The 23545-nt window shown below is 41.4% G+C and overlaps 1 protein-coding gene across 2 annotated transcripts in view; it reads left to right on the plus strand.

Moving 5' to 3' along the window:
• Positions 1 to 527: 527 nt before the first annotated feature.
• The window catches only part of LOC134215825 (TBC1 domain family member 31), a 108497-nt gene continuing 85479 nt past the window's right edge, over positions 528 to 23545 (plus strand). For both annotated transcript variants that reach the window (XM_062694935.1, XM_062694936.1), the window contains exon 1: positions 528 to 709. In XM_062694935.1, coding sequence (XP_062550919.1) covers positions 612 to 709 — 98 coding nt within the window. In that variant the 5' untranslated portion in view covers positions 528 to 611. The remainder of the gene's footprint in view (positions 710 to 23545) is intronic.

The raw sequence follows: 23545 nt of genomic DNA on the forward strand, positions 1-23545 counted from the left end.
GTAACGATTAACAAACTCCCCCTCCCCCTCAAGCGATACGTAATTTGTGCATAAAGCCTAACAAGATTCCCTATATCGGATGATATAGTTTGTACCGTTTTGGCTCAAATCCTGAATATGACTCATATTCCGAACACTGGCGTTTTATCACCCCACCCTGTAATTAAAACTTTTATCAGTTTTTCGCACTGAGAATCAAGAACACACTCGAATTCAAAATCATATGGAGAAAATAACACGAATAAAGCCAAAAACTTATGGTTATGGTCATTTGAACTTTGATTAAATTTTGCCTGTCCCGATCATTCTGTCCAACCCCTGTATACACTGGTTTCGCTGTATAAATATCGTGAATCGCCTCTGTCGCACTCGTCGCACTGCATGCGCCATATGCCAAAGGGGAGGTTTGCATGGTTTGTATCGTTTAAGTTCCTGTTGCCATGGTTACGACGAGTCTTATTTTGTTTGCCTTGCTATGGTTGCGTAGCGTTGAGCGTATCCACCTCACATGCGTTGAAGCAGTTTGGTTTAAGCGAAAGTATAGTCATTCATATTTTTGTTAATTTAAGTAGTTTGGCTTATCTATTTATATTACACGTGGGTATTAAATAATGGGTTCTACTGATGAAACCAACAAAGTGTCCACCGTTAGTAACGAATCTAAAACAGTGCGCAAAGTGAAATTCAAACTGAAAGATAGTGATAATGGGTAAGTACTTGCCGCACATAAACTGCTGCTGTTAAGATCAAATCCAATAATACTATGTATGAGACGAACTTTTCAAGATCTTCTGACATGTTGAATGCGTCATGCATCTAACTTCACCGAAATAGCAATTGGATTGATTCGGAGGATCAAAAAACATGCTTTTTGTAAGTTACTCCACATGTGAGGTAACTAGCAACATATGCACAGACTTTAAGTTGATCGCTGAAAACTTCGATTAGGGTATAATGGCCTATAGTGGACCTCTTACCAATAGTGGACCCTCCAGTCATACTTGCATAATTACAGCATAATTTCTCTATGAAATTCCATCGGGAGAACATTACATTCTAATGATTTGATTACATACATTGGAAATGATATGGAAAGTAAAAATAAATGATTTGTTTACAATTTTGTAAAAAATAAACACGACTTTTTTTTGTAGGTTCATGATTAGAGAACAAGAACATCCCGAAACGAAACATGAACATTCAACGAAGTTCGACTATAGGGAAGCTATTTCCTATTATGTACCTCCAGGGGGTCTATTATAGGGAAAATTCAATCAGATTTTGAAATGTTAATTTCAACGAATAACGTCGTGTCTTTGAGTGTTTTATGATAAATCAGAGTGTAAAATAATCGAATTTTCTTGGTGAAGTTCACCTTTCTTCACTTGTCAGCTCACTTCAGGACACATTCATAGTCGGCACTGGACTGTCAATATTCGGTTGAATATTAGTCATTGAATATTTATGCACATTCCACAAATCGATAAATTATTTGAAATCTGAACACGTTTTAAATATTAGTTAAATAATTTATCATATAGAAGCAGTGGTGAAAATCTGTGAATCTTACTCACAAAACGAGAAGTAAGCAATGCTAAATACTCGCGTGTTTTGCCTTTTTTTTGCCTACCTACTACACTCTAACTTTCACTTACTCAGAGATTGAGTAAAATTGTATTGCTATCTCTTTTTTTCTCATGGAAATTTTACTCAGTTTCCGTCAAAAGCGGGACTACTCATAGCTATGAGTTATCCTGCTTTTGGCGGAAACTGAGTAAAATTTCCGTGAGAAGAAAAGAGAGGGCAATACAATTTTACTCAGTCACTGAGTAAGTGAAAGTTAGCGTATATTCGCAGAGAAAAAAATGTTCGTGAAGCTTCGCGAGTTAATTTGCAAAAAGTCATGAAACGACCTCTGGAACATGTTTCTCACTGATGTTCGAGCAAGAACACAATTGTTTATTGTTATTGTGATTATGTCAAGTCAAATTTATCTATTGTATTCGAAGTAATTACAAATACTCGCGACCGTGATTTTTACTACCGAACAAAATACTGTCCTGCTCTGCCCGTACTCGCGAACAAAGCAAGCGCCAGAAAAATGCAGGCAGTAGGTTCGCGCGAGTGCACTATGGGGCGGCTCCATACAAGTAGGTGGCCGAAAATATTTTCGTTTTATTTCAGCCATATTTCACACTTATATCGTAGATTTTAGGAATACCCATATTCAATGTTTCAAAATTAATGACTTTTTTTCGAAAAAGTGATCGGAATCGCAGGTTTGCAGCCATAAGCAGCTGGATTTTGTTTTAATACCTTCTGGGAAAACCAAAGAAAGATGTAGGGGTAGTTGCTAAGCGAAACTTTTTTTGTATGGAACTTTTTGCATGAAACATTGTTTTTTCCTCGGGTCTTATTTGGATGTTTTACATCCTATTTTCATTTTTCCTATTTCCGTTCTTTGAAGGTCCATGAAACAAGCTTTCAAAACTTGCACTGGAACTGAGTGGGCAACCAAATAACTTTTCTCAGTGGTTAATATGATATAAAATTGCTTCCATCTTCAAAAATGTAACGTTTTTCAAAAATATGTTTCACTGGTCAAAACGCCCCAGTGTAGGCAGGACGATATGCCCTTACCAACTGGACACAAGCGCGGCGAGCTTGCAACAGTTGCTACCAAATTATATGGAAACTATTGAAATGTAATTCCAACCTGCTCAAATGGACTTATGTTGGTTTTTTAATGACAAGCACATAAGGATTTGTAACCTTTTATTATGGCAGCGGTTCTCAACGTTTTTCTTAAGAGGTACCTGTGAGATTCTGCTACCATGAGGTATCGGCCATTAAGGGAGGTCATTGAAGGAGACCGTGAAGGATGTGTCTTACCTGCTAAGCTTCCAGAATACGAATGTGCCGAATAATGGCGGCTCATGCGCTCGCGTACGTTCGCGCTTAATGTGTGTTGTCGCTGTTGCCTGTCGACACAGATATGTCGACATCAATCGTTATGCAGTACGCAGCCTAATGGTTACGCTAATGTTATACTTTATGAATGCTGTGAATACACGCTACACATCTCCCCCCTACTGGAAAAAATGACTTATAGTACACGCAATACTGCAATGCCGAGACACACTTACATGCCTAGTAAGTATCACAATTGAAGTTCAAAAGTTCGGCGTAACCATAATGACACTTCGCTAAAGTTAAAAATAAAGAGCCCACAATGAAACTATTTTGTTCAGAATAATATTCACTCACTTCGTATCAAAACTATGTAATTCATTGTTATTTTTCTTTCCGTGTTCCTAATTCAGTATGAAACAATTTCAGTTACATGTAAATATTCATACCTGTTCTATTGCACGCAGTCACAGGGGACAAAAGTTGACATTTATTCAGTGCAGTGCATTAAATATTATAAACAGATTTTTTCCTTTCAAAACTGACTAGAAGCTATCGAGAAATAACGGAAATAAGTAATACTTGGACACCGACAACAGCAAACTTTGAGTTGCTTGAAAGTATTGGGTTGTAAGTTTCATAAGTTATCTCAGCATTAAAAATATTCCCTTACTGAAAATGCTCTTTTCTCATCTAGGAAAACTATAATTGCATAATGCATAACTGGACACCAAATAATGTGGCTTCTCCCCTTCGAAAAACTTTCTTAAACAAGTGTGTGTCTCCTCATTACGAAATTTATCGAAATCATCAATGGAAGGTTCGAATGAAGCTTACGAAAATGGATCAGGAGTTATTTAAAGAGTCTCATCTGGTATCTTACCTGCAATTGGATTCTATATGCAGTTTGGGTATGTTTAATTAAATTAAAACATTAATAACGATGAACAATGTGTGTTAGTTTTTTTTATATTGGCATTGCAGTTCCTTTTATCAAAACAAAAATAGACAAAGGCTTCTGAGAATAATGAAAACTGAAATTAATTCATTGTAACGTGCTGTACATAATCTTGAAGATATGCAGGAGTTTTCCTTTCACGAATTTCACGTCTAGTTGTGACTGTAGAACTTGAGGGACGTTCATCAGAAACTGGTAGTTTATCCTTACGCCACTCAATAACCTTCCTAGTCTGCGTAACGTGTCGTTTCATCACGTGAGCACTTTCGTCGCTAAGAGTAAGACTTCCATTATTCTCTTCCATAACTGTATACTGATTTGGTAAGAAACGCGATTCGCCCTTTCCTCTCGTCTGACGTTCGACAATCACTTTATCGCCAGGTTTGACTCGGCACTGGCGAGCTCCACGTCGTTTGTCCTCCCGCTTTTTGCTAGCCAATTTTACTTCTCTGTCCCTGTCATTGAGCAGTTCTTCGTCAATAGACACTTTCTCGTACTCCAATAGCGGAAGCTTACGCTTTATCTTTCGACCACTCATGACCTCCTCTGGGGGCAGCCTCGTTACACTATGTGCTGCAGCGTTATGTGCGTGTATCGCTTCACGCAACTCCTCAACATAGTTGGTTTTATTAACAGTCGCACTTACCATAGCTTTGTTTATGACTTTCATATACCCCTCAACAAGTCCGTTTTGTTGAGGGAATAAGGGGGTCGAGAAAATCGTTGATATTCCACGCTCGGCACAGTAGTTTTTATAATCTTCCCCATTGAACGGAGGGCCGTTGTCCGTTTTAATCGATTTCGGTATGCCTTCTCGATCGAAGATGTCTTCCAGAACCTTTCGCGTATGCATGAAACCCGTTGACTTGACGGGACGAGCGATTAGGTACCTCGATCTGTAATCTACAATAACTAGTATGTAAACTCCCCCGAATTTTACGTATGGCCCATTGAAGTCCAACGCTATTGTCTCCCAAACAGCTCTAGGTGCAAAAATGCGCTGCATTGGAGTGGGCTTTTCGGGTTTACCGTTTACTGCGCAAGTTTCACAGGATTCAACCCACTGTTGTGCTTCAGCTGGCATTCCGGGCCACCAAACACGTTGTCTCAAAATGCTCTTCATTTTTGCAGCTGATGGGTGACCATGGTGAGCCAGATCCAGTGTCTTCCTTCTAAGTGCTGTCGGGATAACAACGCAACCGGTCTTCACTAAAATTTGGTCTCGAGTCGTCAAGTCAGATTCTACGAGCTGGAATTGTCTCAAGTGTAGAGGCCATTTCCCCGACTTGAGGGAGCACATTACGTTTTGTAGAATGGGATCTTCAAATGTAGCAGCTTTAATTTCTTCATCCGTCAGAAAGCCAACAGAGTTTGCTTCAAGAGATGCAATTTCCCAAGGGCTTGTATCATCATCGAAGGCGACATCATTGCCATTATAAAGGCGTGAAGGCGGATCGGCGATATTATCTGCCCCTCGAATGTACTCCACATCGTAACGATACGGACTTAATCTCAACGCCCAACCATCCGCTCGCGTTAAGGCTCTTTTTGATTCCTCTCGTGACCGGTTTAATATGAATGATACCCCCTGTGCGTCAGTCCTTAGCGTGAATTTTCGTCCTAATAGAAAATACGAAAAGTGTTCTACTGCCCAAACTGCAGCGAGAGCTTCTCGCTGGTTCTGGGCGTATCTTCTTTCCGTCGTAGTCAGTGACTTTGATGCGTAGCTGATGATTCTCGATGATCCATCTTTGTTATTTTGAACCAAAACCGCTCCCAATGCTATCGGCGAAGCATCAGTGTATAAGATTGTCCTGTCGTTTTCTGAGAAGTATCCTAAAGTGACACAATTCTGCAGAATTTTCTCTTTGATCAGTTGAAACGCTTGGCTTTGTTCATAACCCCACGTCCAAGACTTCGCAGTAGTGATGGTCCATAAGGGGCTTGTGATATCCGCGAAGTTTTTCACGTGTGCGCTTATGAAGGATGCCAGTCCAAGGAAACTACGTAACTCGGAAATAGTTGCAGGCTCTCGAAATTGGCGGATGCTTCGAATTTTCTCTTCGTCCACATGGAATCCTTCTGCATCAAGTTGATGACCCAGAAATTTGAGCTGCGTCTTGTCAAACTCGCACTTTTTGCATTCAACGTCAAATTGTTAGCTCGTAATATCTGCAAGACTTGATTAACTGTTTTGTGTAGCTCCTCAAAGTTAGATGCGAAAATAAGAATGTCGTCGATATAAACAATTATATTTTCAACATTTTCGAGAATTCGCGTCATTTCCGCTGAAAAACTTCGGGCGCACAGTTCACCCCGAACATTAGCCTGGTAAAGCGGTACATGCCACTTTCAGTAATAAAGGTTGTTAGGTCCCGAGACTCTTTGCTAAGTTCGAGGTGATAGAATGCGTTGCTCAAATCCAGTTTGGTGAAACATTTCGAGCCATGGAGTTTCACTTTCATTTCCTCCAGTAGAGGCAAGCGGAAATATTCGCGGTTGATTGCCTTATTCGGAGCCCTCATGTTAACCACTAAACGAAAATCGTCCTTTCCTTTCGCGACAGCGGACATTCCACTGATCCAGTTTGGAGCCGATGTTACTTTTTCAATTATACCACTTTTTTCCATTTCTTCTAGTCGTTGTTTCGCTGCTACTCGATAGGCGGCCGGGACGTTATAGTAGGCGTTTTTTACCGGAGGCACAGCTTTATCAACACTAAACCTAATTTTTACGCCCGGCATTTTCGGAAACTTCTCAGGCTTGGATGTTTCCACATTGTGGAGATTCAGTCCAACCTGTAATAATCCCAAATCACTTGCAGTGGATCTTCCAAGAAGCGATCTTCTTCCTTTCGGAACAACATGAAACGTCGCAACCTGGGGCCGTGATGCGCTCCCGACTACTGTGACTTTCGCTTCAAGGAGACATTCGACAACCATTGGTGATGTCGTGCCATATGCATGAAGACCTTTCGATCCGACGTTTTCGAGAACGTTTATGTTAGTGTTACCCTAGGATAGGATGTGCCAATTAGTCATTAAAAATCGTACCGATTTTCTGTCAAAATCGTACCGGTTGCTGATTGAGTGAAAATGACAATCGATTACTTCGATCGGCGGTATCACATTTTCAAAAGGGCAGCTTGTTGTTACCTTGGCCGTGTTGCTGGGTAATTAAATTGAAATTTTTGACAAAATTCAAAAGTTTGTTTTTTCATTGTTTGGGTAAAATTAATTTATGCTAGGCTGCAAATGATGTATGCATGATTTTTAAGAGCTATGCTAATTTAAAACACTCGATGAGACGCATTATTGACCAACTTTTTACCCATTCCACTGTAAAACTCTTACATCTCCATGTAAAAACTTTTTTCTGATAGTACGTAGCATCCTTTATTACGAACTATGAAAGAAAAGGACGAGAAAACATGATTTTTTACATATACTATTCGGCGGATTTTGCATAAAAAATATTCGGAAGCACTGGCCACCACCTCGTCAAAGCAATCGACTGAGGAAACAACAAGGCAGTTGCAATTCTATTGTCACATCCTATCCTAGGTGTTACCCTGTTCGAGTTGCTTCTGCAAAAGAATCCATTCCGCACCACCGATGACATTTGCATCCGCACCTGAATCAACTAGGAACTTGATAGGGGCGGATTTCCCTAACTGGCAATTCACCAATACGTCTTCCAGAGAGAGTGTGTTAACATGCTGCAATGAGGTGCATCGGGTATTACAAGAAAAAAACACCAAATTTAGAATCAAACTGTGAGATATATTTCAAGTAAAAATATTACGGTGTCATCATACCTGATTATCATGGAATGCATTCTCCTGCTTGGGGGACTCGTCATTAGCCATCTCGAGGTGTTGGACAGCTCTCTTGCGACAAACGATTGCGTAGTGTCCGAATTCGCGACAAGAATTACATTTCCTCTTTAACGCCGGACATGGATAATTGTTGTGTGGATTCTGATTGCATCTTGGGCAACGGGAACGATAGCCTCGTTTATCGTTTCACGTCGGAAACCCTGCTCGTCTACCCGTGGTTGTTTAGCGGTATATCGTCTGTCCCAAGGATAAGTTCGCCTGCGTCTCTGATTATCGTTTCGGCTTTGACCTTGACTTTGTGAGTGTGGCGTACGGCGACTAACTGTGTACACCTCCGGCGATTCTGATGCTGTTGTTTCAGCTTGGTATGCTTCATCGCGAGTTGCAGCCTGCACTACGTACTTCGTATCGTACCCGTATGTACGAGCGGCCTTCACCAGTTCTTTATTCCTAAGACCTTTTAGGAGCTGGGCGCGGACAAACCTTTCTTGATCCGTCGGGCTGTATTCACATAGGCGTACTTTACCCATCAAGCGAGCGTGAAAAGCGATGGCTGATTCAGCATTTTCCTGCTTCATGTTTGAAAACGCTTCGTGCTCGGCGGCAGAATCGGTCATAGACTGTAGATAGTTCTTGATGTTATTTACGAACGAGTGATAGCAGTTAGCATCGGTTAGACTTGGTCTTAACTTTGCTGCTCTGATAATCCCTTGCAATTCTTCGCCAACAGAAAGAAATAGGAGCTGTGACCGACGGACCGGATCGTTAGCGTTATTGAGAGTAGCGGCTATTTCGAAGTTCTCAATATAACGATTCCACGCCTCCCACATTTTGTTGGCCGCCACCCCGTTTGGGAACGGTTTGATGTTATCCCAACGTACATTCGAGGAGACTGTGTCGAGTGGATTAGTCAGAGTGACCGGGCTGCTCCAAACATGGTCGGTGTTATTCGTCGGGATCGTTGTTTGTGGTGTACTTATTGCCTTCGAGAGCTGCTCCAGCAGATTTTCCATTCTACGCAAACGGTCCTCGTTGATGTTTGCGTCTTTGTTACCAACACTGGATGCTTCTCCGCGGTATTCGGTGGATATCGAGTGGATTGTTTTACAGCTAGCCGGATTGCCGTCTGGATTCGAGTCACCAACAATGTGCTCAATCCTGTCACTTTCGTTGCTGCTTGCGTTGTCCTCTTTGCATGAGGAGTCGGAAGCGCTACTGCGTTCCGTCGAGTCTGCTTCAGGGTCATTGATAACCTCCAGATTACGATCCTCTTCATCGCTCGCGTAATCAGACACGACTGGTGCACGAACGTACTTTCCGTCACTTTCCATTTCAATAGTAGCTTTACGATCTGAAATGCACGTTCAGTTAAGAGCATATAAAGTCATGTTCAAGGCGCTTTGAACAAAAATGTCGTTTTATTTTGTCCACAAATGTTTGTTCTTGAAATGTAGCATTCAAAGGGTCCATCAAAAATATTTTTCTTCCGATTTTGATTTTTTTGTATCTATATCTAAAAATACAAGCATGAACTTATTTTCCCGATTTTCTGGGTGGTCTTTGTGGTTTTACTATGCTTTACTATTTATTCATGCAGTGGTCTCACTGTGCTAGTAAGAGGCAAATGGTAGAAATTTTAATAAAGTGTGGTGTGGTCTACAGTGTGGTCTTACTATGCCACATTGGACAGTTTTTCCTCGATAAGCGGTTTACACGTTGGTCTTACTGTGCCACTCGTGCAATATTGGTGTTTTGTTTGTACTGTGGTCTTACTATGCCACACATGAAGATATTTACACTTCCTTTATCGTAGTGGTCTTACTGTGCCACATGTTACGAATGATTATTACTTTGTTCACGTTGTGGTCTTACTGTGCCACACACTTGGCTTCTTTGAGATAGGGATTGGACTTACTATGCCGCCCTTGCTACTGTTTTTTTTACTTACTTCGTTGTATTGGTCTTACTGTGCCACTTTTAACGAATGAAATAATTTTCACACTGTGGTCTTACTGTGCCACTCATGATACAAATTTGAGTATGTAATGCATTTTTCCCACTGTAGTCCTACTGTACCCAACTGGTGATCTAAAAATAATTAATCTAGTTGAGCACTGTTGATGTTACTCAGATTTAAGACCTGTGTAACCTGAAATTGTTCGGAACTAATAGGACACTATTAGAAATACTAATGAATTTGTTTGAGTTTCACTATTCAAGAACAAAACACTGGGCTGGACCAAACTTCTAGTATTGGGCGTAAACACTGATTCATACCTCCCGTCCGGCCGATTCCTCTTTGAAATATTTAATAATGTTATGAATTTAATTTTATTTAATATTAACTAACTAATAATCGTGTAAGACTGGCAGGATCGCCAATGTGAGATTCTGCTACCATGAGGTATCGGTCATTAAGGGAGGTCATTGAAGGAGACCGTGAAGGATGTGTCTTACCTGCTAAGCTTCCAGAATACGAATGTGCCGAATAATGGCGGCTCATGCGCTCGCGTACGTTCGCGCTTAATGTGTGTTGTCGCTGTTGCCTGTCGACACAGATATGTCGACATCAGGCTACTGTCATGCTATTGTTTAGCCCATCGCCAAATCGTAGCCAGGATGTCCTGGGCACAAATTTTTTTTCATACTACTTTTCAATGATGACAGCGGTCTATGTCTATTGATGATGATGACACCGCGCTTGTCACAGGGTCGGTCGACATCAATCGTTATGCAGGACGCAGCCTAATGGTTACGCTAATGTTATACTTTATGAATGCTGTGAATACACGCTACACAGTACCCCTTCGTGTGTTTGTATTAATTGAGATACCCCCGATTTTAATAAGCGTAGTTCATAAGATTATCTTGAAAGAATGCTTTCGAACCTATTGAAAAGAGACCTTTGAGCACCTTGAAATGACGTTTCTGAACCTTTTTAAAGCAAGCTTCCAAGCTTCTTGAAAAAAGAATTCCGAGCCACTCGAAAGGAAGTTTCCGAGACCCTAGAAAAGCGGCTTCCAACTCTCTTGAAAAGGGCGCTTCCGAGTCTCCCAAAACTGGACTTCCGACCCTTTTGAAAAGAGGCTTCCGAGCCACTCGTGGGGGAAGGCTAAAAGAATTTTGAGTTTCTCGAATGCAGGTTTCAGAGCTTCTTAAAAGGGGGCTTCCAAGCCTCCTGGGTCTTTCGAGCCTCTTGAGGATTTGGGCATCTGGAAATAATGTTTCTGAGCTTTTTAAAAGTAGGCTTTTAAGCTTCTCGAAGGAAGAATTCCGAGGCCCTCAAAATGAAGTTTCCGAGCCTCTTGAAAGGGGGATTTCGAACCTAAAAAAAGGGGTTTTTCGAGCCTCTTGAAAGGTGGCTTTTATTATCATCTTAAAATGACGTTGCTGAGCCTTTTGAAAGTAGACTTCTAAGCTTCTTGAAAGAATTCCGAGCCCCTCGATAATGTACCCGAGTCACTTGAAAGTGAGCTTGCAAGCCTCTTGAAAGAGGGCTTTCGGGTCTTTTTAAAGAGGGCTTCCATCCCTCTTGATAAGAGCTTCCTATCTTTTGGAAAGGGGGCTTCCAACTCTCTTCTTTTCTCGGAAGCGAACTTCCGAGCCTCCTGAAACTGAGATTCTGACCCTTTTGAAAAGAAACTTCCGAGCCACTTGTGGGGGTTACATGGAAGAATTCCGAGCCCCTCGAAAGGAGGTTTCCGAGCCTTTTAAAGGAGGCTTTCGAGCTTCATAAAGGGGGTCTTTCGAGCCTCTTGAAATTACGTTGCTGAGCCTTCTGAAAGTAAGCTTCCAAGCTTCCCGAAGTAAGAATTTCGAGCCCACGAAAGAAACTTTCCGAGCCACTTGAAAATGGGCTTCCAACTCTCCTGAATAAAAGGGGGCATTCGACCCTTTTGAAAAGAGGGTTCCGAACCACTTGAAAGAAGAGGACTGCTTGAAAGAAGAATTCCGAACCCCTCGAAAGGTGGTTTCCAAGCCTCATAAAAGGGGATTTGAAAGTGTGGTGGCTGTGGTACACAGAAAGAAAAATCCTTTATAAAATTAAAAAAAAAACATTGGTTGCTTCGTTGGTTCTTTTTCGTAGAGAGTTGTATATGTTTAGAACAAAAGTCAGTAAACTGTTAAAAAAAAGTTTATATCTACTCGGCATCCACCTCTGAAATAAAAGTTTATGCACTTTTGAAATGGAGAGTATTTAAAACTGTCAAACCTAAAAGATCACACTGTGGAAACAATAAAGGATTCTTTTTTTATTTTACAGGAAATTTCTCACATTTTCTTCCCAAGTTTCTCCATTCCCCCTTTTTTGTTTTCCCCGCAATTAACTTTTTGAATAAAATATGTTTCTTAGGAAATATTTATTGCAGTTGTAATAAAACGTACAAATAACGGACATATGTTGTGCATAGTCATAAATGATCGAAACATAAACATTAACATCCGTCCTCTGGCTCCTTTAGGATTCAGGACACCGATTTATCTGGAACCTCATATTGCAAAATATGCAACGGTACTCAATGTTCCCGATTTTGAAGGAGCTTTGGCCGCAAGGTCCCTGCTGCGACTGCTGTTTTGAACAAGAAATTCATAACTTTAATCGCTATACAAAACCGCTGCTGAAATACAAACTTACCCCAATGACAGCCGAATGCACTCCCGGAATATTTTCTGCTTCTGGTCATTTCCCACTGCATGGAACGAAAAGAAAACTATCCCGAATCTTTCCATGGCTGATTAAAATACTTTTAAATTAAACGAAATAACAAAAGTACTATTCCAACTAATAAAAACCCAGATTAATCCACCTAGCGGTGATGGTGCCTTTCTCGTTCGTTCAAAAGGTTTGGAAAAATCTCAAATAACACCAATATGTGGATTGGTCTTATTTTTCATATTTGTTTATATGCATAAAAAAATCTAGCCAAACGCAATTTGTTGCAAACAAATCGGATGAGCATAAGAGCAAAAAATGGCATTTTATTTTGTAGTTTTAAAATTAGTATTTTCGCCATAACTTTTGACTCAATTGTACGATCCGGCCAAGTTTCTATAGGAAACAATGGGACAAGATTCTGCGTCGAATGCAATCTGTTGCGAGCGACCTGAGAAGCACACATGTTGCACATCAATCACAGTAACTTATATATGACCGGTGTGACGACGAGTGCCCCTAGGTGGGAGTGGTTGCAAAGTACCATCGGGATTGCCGTAACGCGAGGTAGCCATGTTGGACATCGAATATACTTGTATGGGTAGACGTCAAAGAGCATGATAAGGGAAATTGTTTATCGTAAACGAGTGGTTAAAGCGTGATTGGAAGTCTTTTTGAATTATAATTTCATTTGCGATCTAGACTAATAATTTGAGTTTGAACTACATCTATCTGAATATAGGTAGGATATTTCTCCGTAGTTATACATTCAACATTGAAACGTTTTCTTAAAATCTATATCTAGAATCTACTCTAAAACTAATAGTACGGATCAAAAATAACCTTGAAGGGTAAACAAAAGAAACTGAAAAATTGTAAGTAATCATATATAATCATGAATTCATTTAACAAGAAAAATATATTTCAGCTAAAGCTGTATCCACACCGGATTGCTATTGGAGTTTCAGTTAATATCCTTTAGAATTTTTCATACGAGTGTACTCCAGAGACTGCCTCTACGGGATTATTGAGCTATGGCTGAAGGCGGAGGAAATCTACAGATAAAAAGGAATTGTACCACCTGCAATCGACCGGATTCATATGATGATATGGTTGCATGTGATTCGTGTCAAAAGTGGACCCATTATTCATGCGCGAACGTTGATGCAAGTGTCACCAATCAGCAATGGCATTGTTCGACCTGTGAGCCCCTGTTGGCTCTCGAACCTGCTCAGGTGGCGTCAGTCGGGCAATCTACGTTGGCGGTTCCTGGAATGGAACATAAGAAGCCGGGCAAGTCTGCAGCAGGAAGTAAGGCGTCGAAAAAGTCCAAGAAGACGACCGGAGACAAAAGCATAACATCTAGTGCCCGCACTCGTCTTGCAAGGGAGATGAAAGTCCTTGAGGAACAAGAGCGAATTCGAGAAGCAGAGCTAGAAGCGGAGAAGGAAATGAAGGACCTACAGCTGAGGCAGGAACAGGAGCTTAAAGAGAAAGAAAGAGCATTCGAGGCTAAGAAGCTAGCAGAGGAGAAGTCGTTCTTGGAGCGTAAAATGGCTGGAGAATTGGAGTATAGGAGGCAACAAATGGTTATAAAAAGGCAATCATTGGAAGAAAAGGTGAAGTTAGTGAGGCAGATGTCACAATGTGGCAGTCGATGTTCAAGTGAGACCTCAAGTGTTCCGGATTCTAGGGAGCTTGTACAGAAGTGGCTGGATATATCAGAACAGCAGACAGAGGGCATTACCAAAGTAGCCACGTCAGCATTCACTCCAGCGGCTAATCCAGACTTTCAAGAACCACACGGAATGCCCCCATCTTGTGTTCAACAAACCATTCAAGCCCGAAATGATCCGGCGATAAAGGGTCTTTCTTTTCCAACGCAGGCAAGAACAGTCCCGGGCTTGAGACAGCAACTAGCAGGTATGAGTTTAGAAGGAAGAAAGAATAACGTACCGGAGGTGGAAACGTCAAATCATCTTCCAGATAATCGCCATGGTCGTTATAACCAGTCGCATCACTCGTATGCAGCCGGAAATGCAGAATGTTCACCGGAAAGGAGGTTCAGTGTCCACCCGCCAATCAATAGAGAAGAATATGATGAGCCAACAAATCGGCAGCTGGCAGCACGCCAAGTCATGGGTAAAGAACTGCCTTTGTTCTCTGGAAGACCAGAAGAGTGGCCACTATGGTTCAGCAACTTTAAGCGATCGACCACTACTTGCGGCTTTTCCAATGATGAAAACCTCATCCGTTTGCAGCGATGCTTAAAAGGAGAAGCACTAGAAACAGTAAGGAGTAAATTACTTTGTCCCAACAGTGTTCCTCATGTCATCAAAACTCTGGAAATGCGCTATGGTCGACCCAGTACGTTAATACGAGTGATGACAGGGCGTATTCATCAGCTTCCGTCACCCAAAACCAATGATCTGAACAGCATAATCGAGTTCGGACTGGCAGTTGATAGTCTGGTGGAGCATTTGCGAAATTCGGAACAAGTATCTCATTTGTCAAATCCAGCATTACTACATGATTTAGTTTCCAAGCTGCCTGTGGATTATCGTTTGAAGTGGGCCGCATTCAAAAGCTCGTTGCCAGAACCGAATCTTACTGCGTTTGGAAAGTTCATGTCTACTATGGTAGAACTAGCCTACGAAGTGGCGGATGATTTCCTCCCGGAAAGATTCAACAAAGTGAGGGCTAAAGATCGAGTATTTGTACAGGCACATTCCGAATCACCATCGCCTTCAAGTAGACAAACACCAGTCAACCAAGCTAGCATAGCAAGAAAAACTTGTGTGGCGTGCAACGAGGAAGGACATAGAATTGTGGATTGTTCAAAATTCAAGCAGATGGGGATTGACGAAAGGTATAAAGTAGTTCAACATAGAGGACTCTGCAGGACCTGCTTGAACCAGCATGGAAGATGGCCGTGTAAAACATGGAAGGGGTGTGACTTTAAGGACTGCCGACTTCGACATCACACACTGTTACATTCAACAAGCGGAGTATCGAATGTCGCTGTTTTTAATAATCATCTTGGTGAACAACAATTGGGTGGACCTCTCTTCAGAATCATGCCAATAACTTTGTACGCAAATGGATGCCAGGTAAACGTCTTCGCGTTTATCGACGAGGGATCGCAGCTGACATTACTAGAAGACATCGTCGCCAGACAGCTCGGAATCGATGGACCAACTGAACCCCTTAATCTACAGTGGACTGGAAACATCAAGAGGAACGAATCTAAATCTCGACGAATTACTATGGAAGTATCAGGCTCAGGATCGTCCAAAAGGTTCGAACTATCGGATGCACGAACCGTGAGTAGCCTATTGCTTTCCACACAGTCTATAAATTATGGCGACTTGGCTATGAGATACCGGTACCTGCGAGGCTTACCCCTTTATGAATATTCGAACGCATCACCAAAAATCCTCATCGGTCTTGAGAATTTGAAACTCATTGTGCATTTGAAAATTAGAGCGGGAGGAAGGAAAGATCCTATTGCAGCGAAAAGCCGACTTGGCTGGAGCATATACGGTTGCTCCCTGGTTCCGACGTCGTCAGTAATCTGTGGGTTTCATTTTGGAGGATGGACCGATCCGGATCGGGAACTCAATGAGTTGGTTCGCGATTTCTTCACCCTGGAAAACGCGGGAGTAATAAGTCCGCCACTGGTGTTGGAGTCTGAAGAAGAGAAGAGGGCAAAAATGCTTCTAGAAACAACGACGCGCAGAGTATCGTCCGGGTTCGAGACCGGCCTGCTGTGGAAGGTGGATAAAGTGAAATTTCCTGACAGCCGAGGAATGGCTACACGCAGACTTCGCGCACTCGAAAGCCGACTCATCAAAGAACCCGAGCTGTACGACAACGTCCGCCTGCAAATACAAATTTATCTGGAAAAGGGATATGTTCATGTGGCATCTAAACAGGAATTAGACATGCCGCCGGATCAAGTGTGGTATCTGCCCTTAGGTGTACACAAGAACTCGAAGAAGCCAAACAAGATTCGATTGACGTGGGATGGAAGAGCATCGGTTCAAGGCGTGTCGTTCAATTCGATGCTTTTAAAAGGCCCGGATATGCTTTCGTCTCTTCCAAGCATACTCTGCCACTTCCGTCTCTATCGCTATGCTTTAACAGCTGACATCAGGGAGATGTTTCACCGCATACATATCCGTGAAGAAGATCGCCAATTCCAGAGATTCCTATGGAGGAACCATGTCAATCAGGATCCAGAAGTGTATGTAATGAATGTGGCTACATTTGGTTCTACCAGTTCTCCTTGTTCAGCACAGTACGTGAAGAACCTAAATGCCAGTGAGTTTGCTGATACATATCCACGAGCAGTGTACGCAATCCATCATTATCACTATGTGGATGACTATTTAGATAGTTTCCGTTCACGCGAAGAGGCAATCAAGGTCGGCAAGGAAGTGCGGATGATTCAAAGAGAAGGGGGTTTCGAGCTTCGCGATTTCCGGTCAAATGACGCACTAATAGCTGCTAGCGTCGGTGCAGACTCCGAAGAGATTGACAAAAAGTTGTTGCTGGATAAATTGGCTAACATTGAGTCCGTACTTGGAATGAGGTGGATTCCCAACAGTGATTGCTTCACGTACGATCTGGCAATTCGTGGTGACCTGTTGGACATTATTAATAAGAACCATATTCCAACAAAAAGAGAAGTACTGAAAGTGATCATGAGCCTATTTGATCCTTTAGGATTGGTTGCGTTCTACTTAGTGCATGGAAAGGTTCTCATGCAAGATATTTGGACCTCTGGAGCCCATTGGGATGACAATATCAATCAACAGCTGCACGAGCGATGGATTCAGTGGACTAAAATTCTGCCTCAGCTAAGTGCAATTCGAATCCCTCGTTACTATTTTCCTAAAGCGGAATCGGAAGCATACTCTTCACTTCAAGTGCACATATTTGTTGATGCTAGCGAGTCGGCCTATTCATGTGTAGCATACTTCCGAGTTCTATCTCCGAACGGCCCACTGGTGTCATTAGTTGGGGCAAAACAAAAGTAGCACCTTTGAAAATGCTATCGATTCCACGTTTGGAGCTTCAAGCAGCAGTTTTGGGAACTCGTATGTTGAACAACGTCATCTCCATGCACGGTCTACAAGTCAGCCAACGAATTTTGTGGACAGATTCCGCTACAGTACTAGCTTGGCTTCATTCGGAACAACGGCGCTATCACCAATATGTAGGATTCCGTATTGGTGAGATTCTCTCGACAACAGAACTAGGTGAGTGGAGGTGGATTCCATCTAAGTTGAATGTGGCGGACGATGCCACCAAGTGGGGTTCTGGGCCTCAAATAGACGTAAATAGTAGGTGGTTTGTTGGGCCGAAATTTCTTTATCAATCTGAAGAAAGATGGCCACAAAAAGGTAAACTATCATTGTCAACAGAAGAAGAACTACGATCGTGTAACGTGCATCTCCCGGCTGTGTCTAAACTAGTGGATGTGTCCCGATTCAGCCGATGGGAACGACTCCTTCGAGCGATAGCATATGTACATCGTTTCACAAGTAACATTCGACGATCTCAACGAGGAGAACCATTAGAGCGAGGTCCTTTGATGCAGCAAGAATTGCAGAGCGCAGAAGGAACTTTGTGGCAACAAGCACAACGAGCATTCTACGGTGAAGAAATTCACGTTCTCCGAATAAGCAGTGGTCGGCCTGATGCTCTTCATGCCAGTATTTCTAAATCGAGTAGCATCTATAAATTGTGGCCTTTTGTTGACAATAACGGTATACTGCGGAAGCGCAGTCGACTAGCTTCGGCTCCGTGGATACCGGACGGTGTAAAATATCCTGTAATTCTTCCACGGCAACATTTGATTAGCATTCTGCTAACAGACTGGTTTCATCGAAAATTTCGCCACGCAAATCGTGAGACAATTGTGAATGAAATGAGACAACGATACGAGATTCCGAAGTTACGATCACTGATTGCAAGAGTTTTCCGAAATTGTATGAAATGTCGAGTCCTCCGAGCTGTCCCTCTTTCGCCTCCAATGAGCCCACTGCCCAAAGTAAGGTTGATGCCCTATATACGGCCATTTACTTTCGTGGGACTGGACTTTTTCGGACCATTATTGGTGAAAGTTGGTCGTAGCAATGCTAAAAGATGGGTCGCACTTTTCACCTGTTTAACTATTCGGGCCGTACACTTGGAGATAGTGCATAGCTTGACAACCGAAGCCTGCGTCATGGCAATCCGGCGCTTCGTCTCTCGGCGAGGCTCACCGTCTGAGATATATTCAGATAATGGGACAAATTTTCACGGAGCGAATAGACAGCTGCAGGAAGAAATCGAAGAGCGTAAAATCGTCTGGCGACTGTATTCACCAATTCTACTACACGTTGGATGTTCAATCCCCTGGTGCCCCACATATGGGAGGCGTGTGGAGCGCATGGTTCGCTCCGTTAAGGTTGCAGTAGGAACAATCCTGGAGACTCAACGACGACCTGATGATGAAGTGTTGGAGACAGTGATGATTGAGGCAGAAGCCATGATCAACTCCCGTCCGCTAACGTACATCCCGCTTGAGTCATCCGACCAAGAGGCTTTGACGCCAAACCACTTCCTGCTTGGAAGCTCGAATGGAGTTAAACAGCTATCGGCGGAACCAGTGGACTTTCGATCAACATTAAGGAGTGGCTGGAAACTTGCCCAACATTTGGCAGACGGTATATGGAGGCGTTGGATTAAGGAATACCTGCCGGTAATCTCTCGGCGCTCAAAATGGTTCGAGGAAGTAAGAGGCCTGGTGGAGGGCGATCTAGTGTTCGTAGTGGACGGAGCTGTAAGAAGCCAATGGGTACGAGGAAAGGTCATACGTGTTGTTTGCGGTCAAGACGGACGTGTACGCCAAGCTTGGGTGCAGACTACAAATGGAATACTTCGCCGGCCTGTCGTTAAACTAGCATTACTCGACGTCGTAGAGCAAGGTAAACCAGATCAGGAGAGTGCTTTACGGGAGGGGGAATGTGACGACGAGTGCCCCTAGGTGGGAGTGGTTGCAAAGTACCATCGGGATTGCCGTAACGCGAGGTAGCCATGTTGGACATCGAATATACTTGTATGGGTAGACGTCAAAGAGCATGATAAGGGAAATTGTTTATCGTAAACGAGTGGTTAAAGCGTGATTGGAAGTCTTTTTGAATTATAATTTCATTTGCGATCTAGACTAATAATTTGAGTTTGAACTACATCTATCTGAATATAGGTAGGATATTTCTCCGTAGTTATACATTCAACATTGAAACGTTTTCTTAAAATCTATATCTAGAATCTACTCTAAAACTAATAGTACGGATCAAAAATAACCTTGAAGGGTAAACAAAAGAAACTGAAAAATTGTAAGTAATCATATATAATCATGAATTCATTTAACAAGAAAAATATATTTCAGCTAAAGCTGTATCCACACCGGATTGCTATTGGAGTTTCAGTTAATAACCGGATTCAGTCACAATATGGTTACTGCAAACAGATTTGTTGAACTTGTGTTGCTTGGGGAATAGATGAAGTCTAAGTGCTAAAAAAGTGAGCTAGACTTTTTTGAATTTTTTTTCACAATAAATAATAATTTGACCATAACATCTAAGCCCATAGTCCGATCTGGACACTTTTCAATAAGAAAATATGAGACATTCTGCGTCGAATGCAATTTAATGCGAGCAAATCGGTTGAGGAAAGTGCCTGAAAAATGAGTGAGTTTTTTTAGCGATTTTTCCAAAAAAATAATAGGAAACAACGGGACAGGATTCCACGTCGAATGCAACTTGTTGTGAGCAAATCGATTAAGGATATGTGCCCGAAAAATGAGTGACATTTTCACGCGATTTTTTTCGTATGAATTTGTATTTTGGCCTTAACTTTCGATCCCATGGTTCGATCTGGCCAATTCCAAATAGGAAACAATGGGACAGGATTTTGCGTCGAATGCTACTTGTTGCGAGCAAATCGGTTAAGGTTAAGGGCCCGAAAAATGAGTGACATTTTTTACGCGATTTTTTCGTATGAAATTTTATTTTGGCCATAACTCTCGATCCCATAGTCCGATCTGGCCAATTCCAAATAGGAAATAATGGGGCAGGATTCTGCGTCGAATTGAACTTGTTGTGAGCAAATCGGTTGAGGATAAGGGCCCGAAAATGAGTGACATTTTTACGCGATTTTTTGTTCGAATTTGTATTTTGGCCATAACTCTCGATCCCATAGTCCGATCTGGCCAATTTCAAATAGGAAATAATGGGACAGGATTCTGCGTTGAATGCAACTTGTTGCGAGCAAATCAGTTAAGGTTAAGGGCCCGAAAAATGAGTGACATTTTTTACGCGATTTTTTCGTATGAAATTTTATTTTGGCCATAACTCTCGATCCCATAGTCCGATCTGGCCAATTCCAAATAGGAAATAATGGGACAGGATTCTGCGTCGAATTGAACTTGTTGTGAGCAAATCGATTGAGGATAAGGGCCCGAAAAATGAGTGACATTTTTTACGCGATTTTTTCGTTCGAATTTGTATTTTGGCCATAACTCTCGATCCCATAGTCCGATCTGGCCAATTTCAAATAGGAAATAATGGGACAGGATTCTGCGTTGAATGCAACTTGTTGCGAGCAAATCGGTTAAGGATAAGTGCCCGAAAAATGAGTAACATTTTTAACGCGATTTTTTCGTATGAATTTGTATTTTGGCCATAACTCTCGATCCCATAGTCCGATCTGGTCAATTCCAAATAGGAAACAATGGGACAAGATTCTGCGTCGAATGCAACTTGTTGCGTGTGAATCGATTAAGGTTAGGTGGCCGAAAATTAGGTGACATTTTTTGTGATTTTTATGAACAAAGGTATTTTGGTCATAACTTCAGATCCCATAGTCCGACCTGTCCAATTTTCAATAGGAAACAATGGGAAAGGATTTTGCGTCGAATGCAATTTGTTGAGAGCAAATCGGTTGAGAATAAGTGCCTGAAAAATGAGTGACATTTCTTACGCAATTTTTGTATGAATTTGTATTTTGGCCATAACTCTCGATCCCATAGTCCGATCTGGCCAATTTCAAATAGGAAATAATGGGACAGGATTCTGCGTCGAATGCAACTTGTTGCGAGCAAATCAGTTGAGGATAAGTGTCCGAAAATGAGTGACATTTTTTACGCGATTTTTTTGTATGAATTTGTATTTTGGCCTTAACTTTTGATCCCATAGTCCGATCTGGCCAATTTCAAATAGGAAATAATGGGACAGGATTCTGCGTCGAATGCAACTTGTTGCGAGCAAATCAGTTGAGGATAAGTGTCCGAAAATGAGTGACATTTTTTACGCGATTTTTTTGTATGAATTTGTATTTTGGCCTTAACTTTTGATCCCATAGTCCGATCTGGCCAATTTCAAATAGGAAACAATGGGACAGGATTCTGCGTCGAATGCAACTTGTTGCGAGCAAATCGGTTGAGGATAAGTGCCCGAAAAATGAGTGACATTTTTTACACGATTTTTTCGTATGATTTTGTGTTTTGGCCATAACTTTTGATCCCATAGTCCGATCTGGCCAATTTCAAATAGGAAACAATGGGACAGGATTTTGCGTCGAATGCAACTTGTTGCGAGCAAATCGGTTGAGGATAAGTGCCCGAAAAATGAGTGACATTTTTTACGCGATTTTTTCGTATGATTTTGTATTTTGGCCATAACTTTCGATCCCATTGTCCGATGTGGCCAATTCCAAATAGGAATCAATGGGGCAGGATTCTGCGTCGAATGCAACTTGTTGCGAGCAAATCGGTTGAGGATAAGTGTCCGAAAAATGAGTGACATTTTTTACGCGATTTTTTCAAATGAATTTGTATTTTGGCCATAACTCTCGATCCCATAGTGCGATCTGGCCAATTTCAAATAGGAAACAATGGGACAGGATTCTGCGTCGAATGCAACTTGTTGCGAGCAAATCGGTTGAGGATAAGTGCCCGAAAAATGAGTGACATTTTGTTGAGTAGTTTTGCATACACACACACACACACACACACACACACACACACACACACACACAGACATCACCTCGATTCGTCGAACTGAGTCGATTGGTATATAACACTATGGGTCTCCGGGCCTTCTATAAAAAGTTTGTTTTTGGAGCGATCATATAGCCTTTACCGTATACTTAGTATACGAGAAAGGCAAAACTGAGGAAATGAAAATTTTCCTTTACGTGCGGTGCGGTCACCAACATAATGTTTATATTGATTTTCATTCGTCACACTATGTAATCAAATGGGGATACAATGGTAGGTTTACATTTCATTAATGTCCAAAATTAGCATTAATGGGAAATATAAGTTTATTTTTTTAGGTTTATCATTTTTTTATACATTAAACCGAGTATTAAACTATCAGTTATCAAAATTTTAATGAATTTGTAAATCTTTAAAGAGATGCATTTAATAAGGAACGAACTATTTATTAAGAGCTGGGGTATCTGAGTTTTTCTTTTTGAGCTATCATAATTATGTTTAATCTTTAACTAATTGTACCAAAAAATGTTTGCTGTTGAATAAATATTTTGAAAGAAATTCATAAATTGATAAAATTACAAATTGCCATGAAATTTGGCCTTTTAAAATGCCAGTGTTCTTGCAAACCGACCTCTTTTCTCTGTTTGGTTCAACGGGTTTCGTTGAGTTTCTCTGAATTTGACACTTCTACAGTTATCAATCTGAAAGAAAGAACTTTTAAATTTACGGGAAAGAGACACGCAAAATAGGGTATCTGTTCCCATATTAATAACAGCCCGTATATTAATCCCAACCGTCGATAAACCAAATTAAAAATCAATTTATTTACAATTTCTCACATCGTATGTACACAATAATGGATGGAACACATTCTTGAATGCTTGGAATATTATTCAAAATTTTGTTTTTGTAATGTCTTAATTCACAATTATCAAATTATTAAAAGATAAAATTATAAGCACTTTTATTTTCATTATCCTACCTCTGAACTGATGGTTTGATGCACTGCTCGATTGCTACTAGCAGATTCATCTGTTTTCATGCCGTTGTTTTCCACTCAATTTCAAGCTAAAACAATTCTATCCCTTCAAAATTCACTTCACAACACATAAAGCAATATTTTAAAAACCAACG

This window comes from Armigeres subalbatus, chromosome 2, assembly GCF_024139115.2.
Source record: "Armigeres subalbatus isolate Guangzhou_Male chromosome 2, GZ_Asu_2, whole genome shotgun sequence".
Taxonomy (NCBI): Eukaryota; Metazoa; Arthropoda; class Insecta; order Diptera; family Culicidae; genus Armigeres; species Armigeres subalbatus.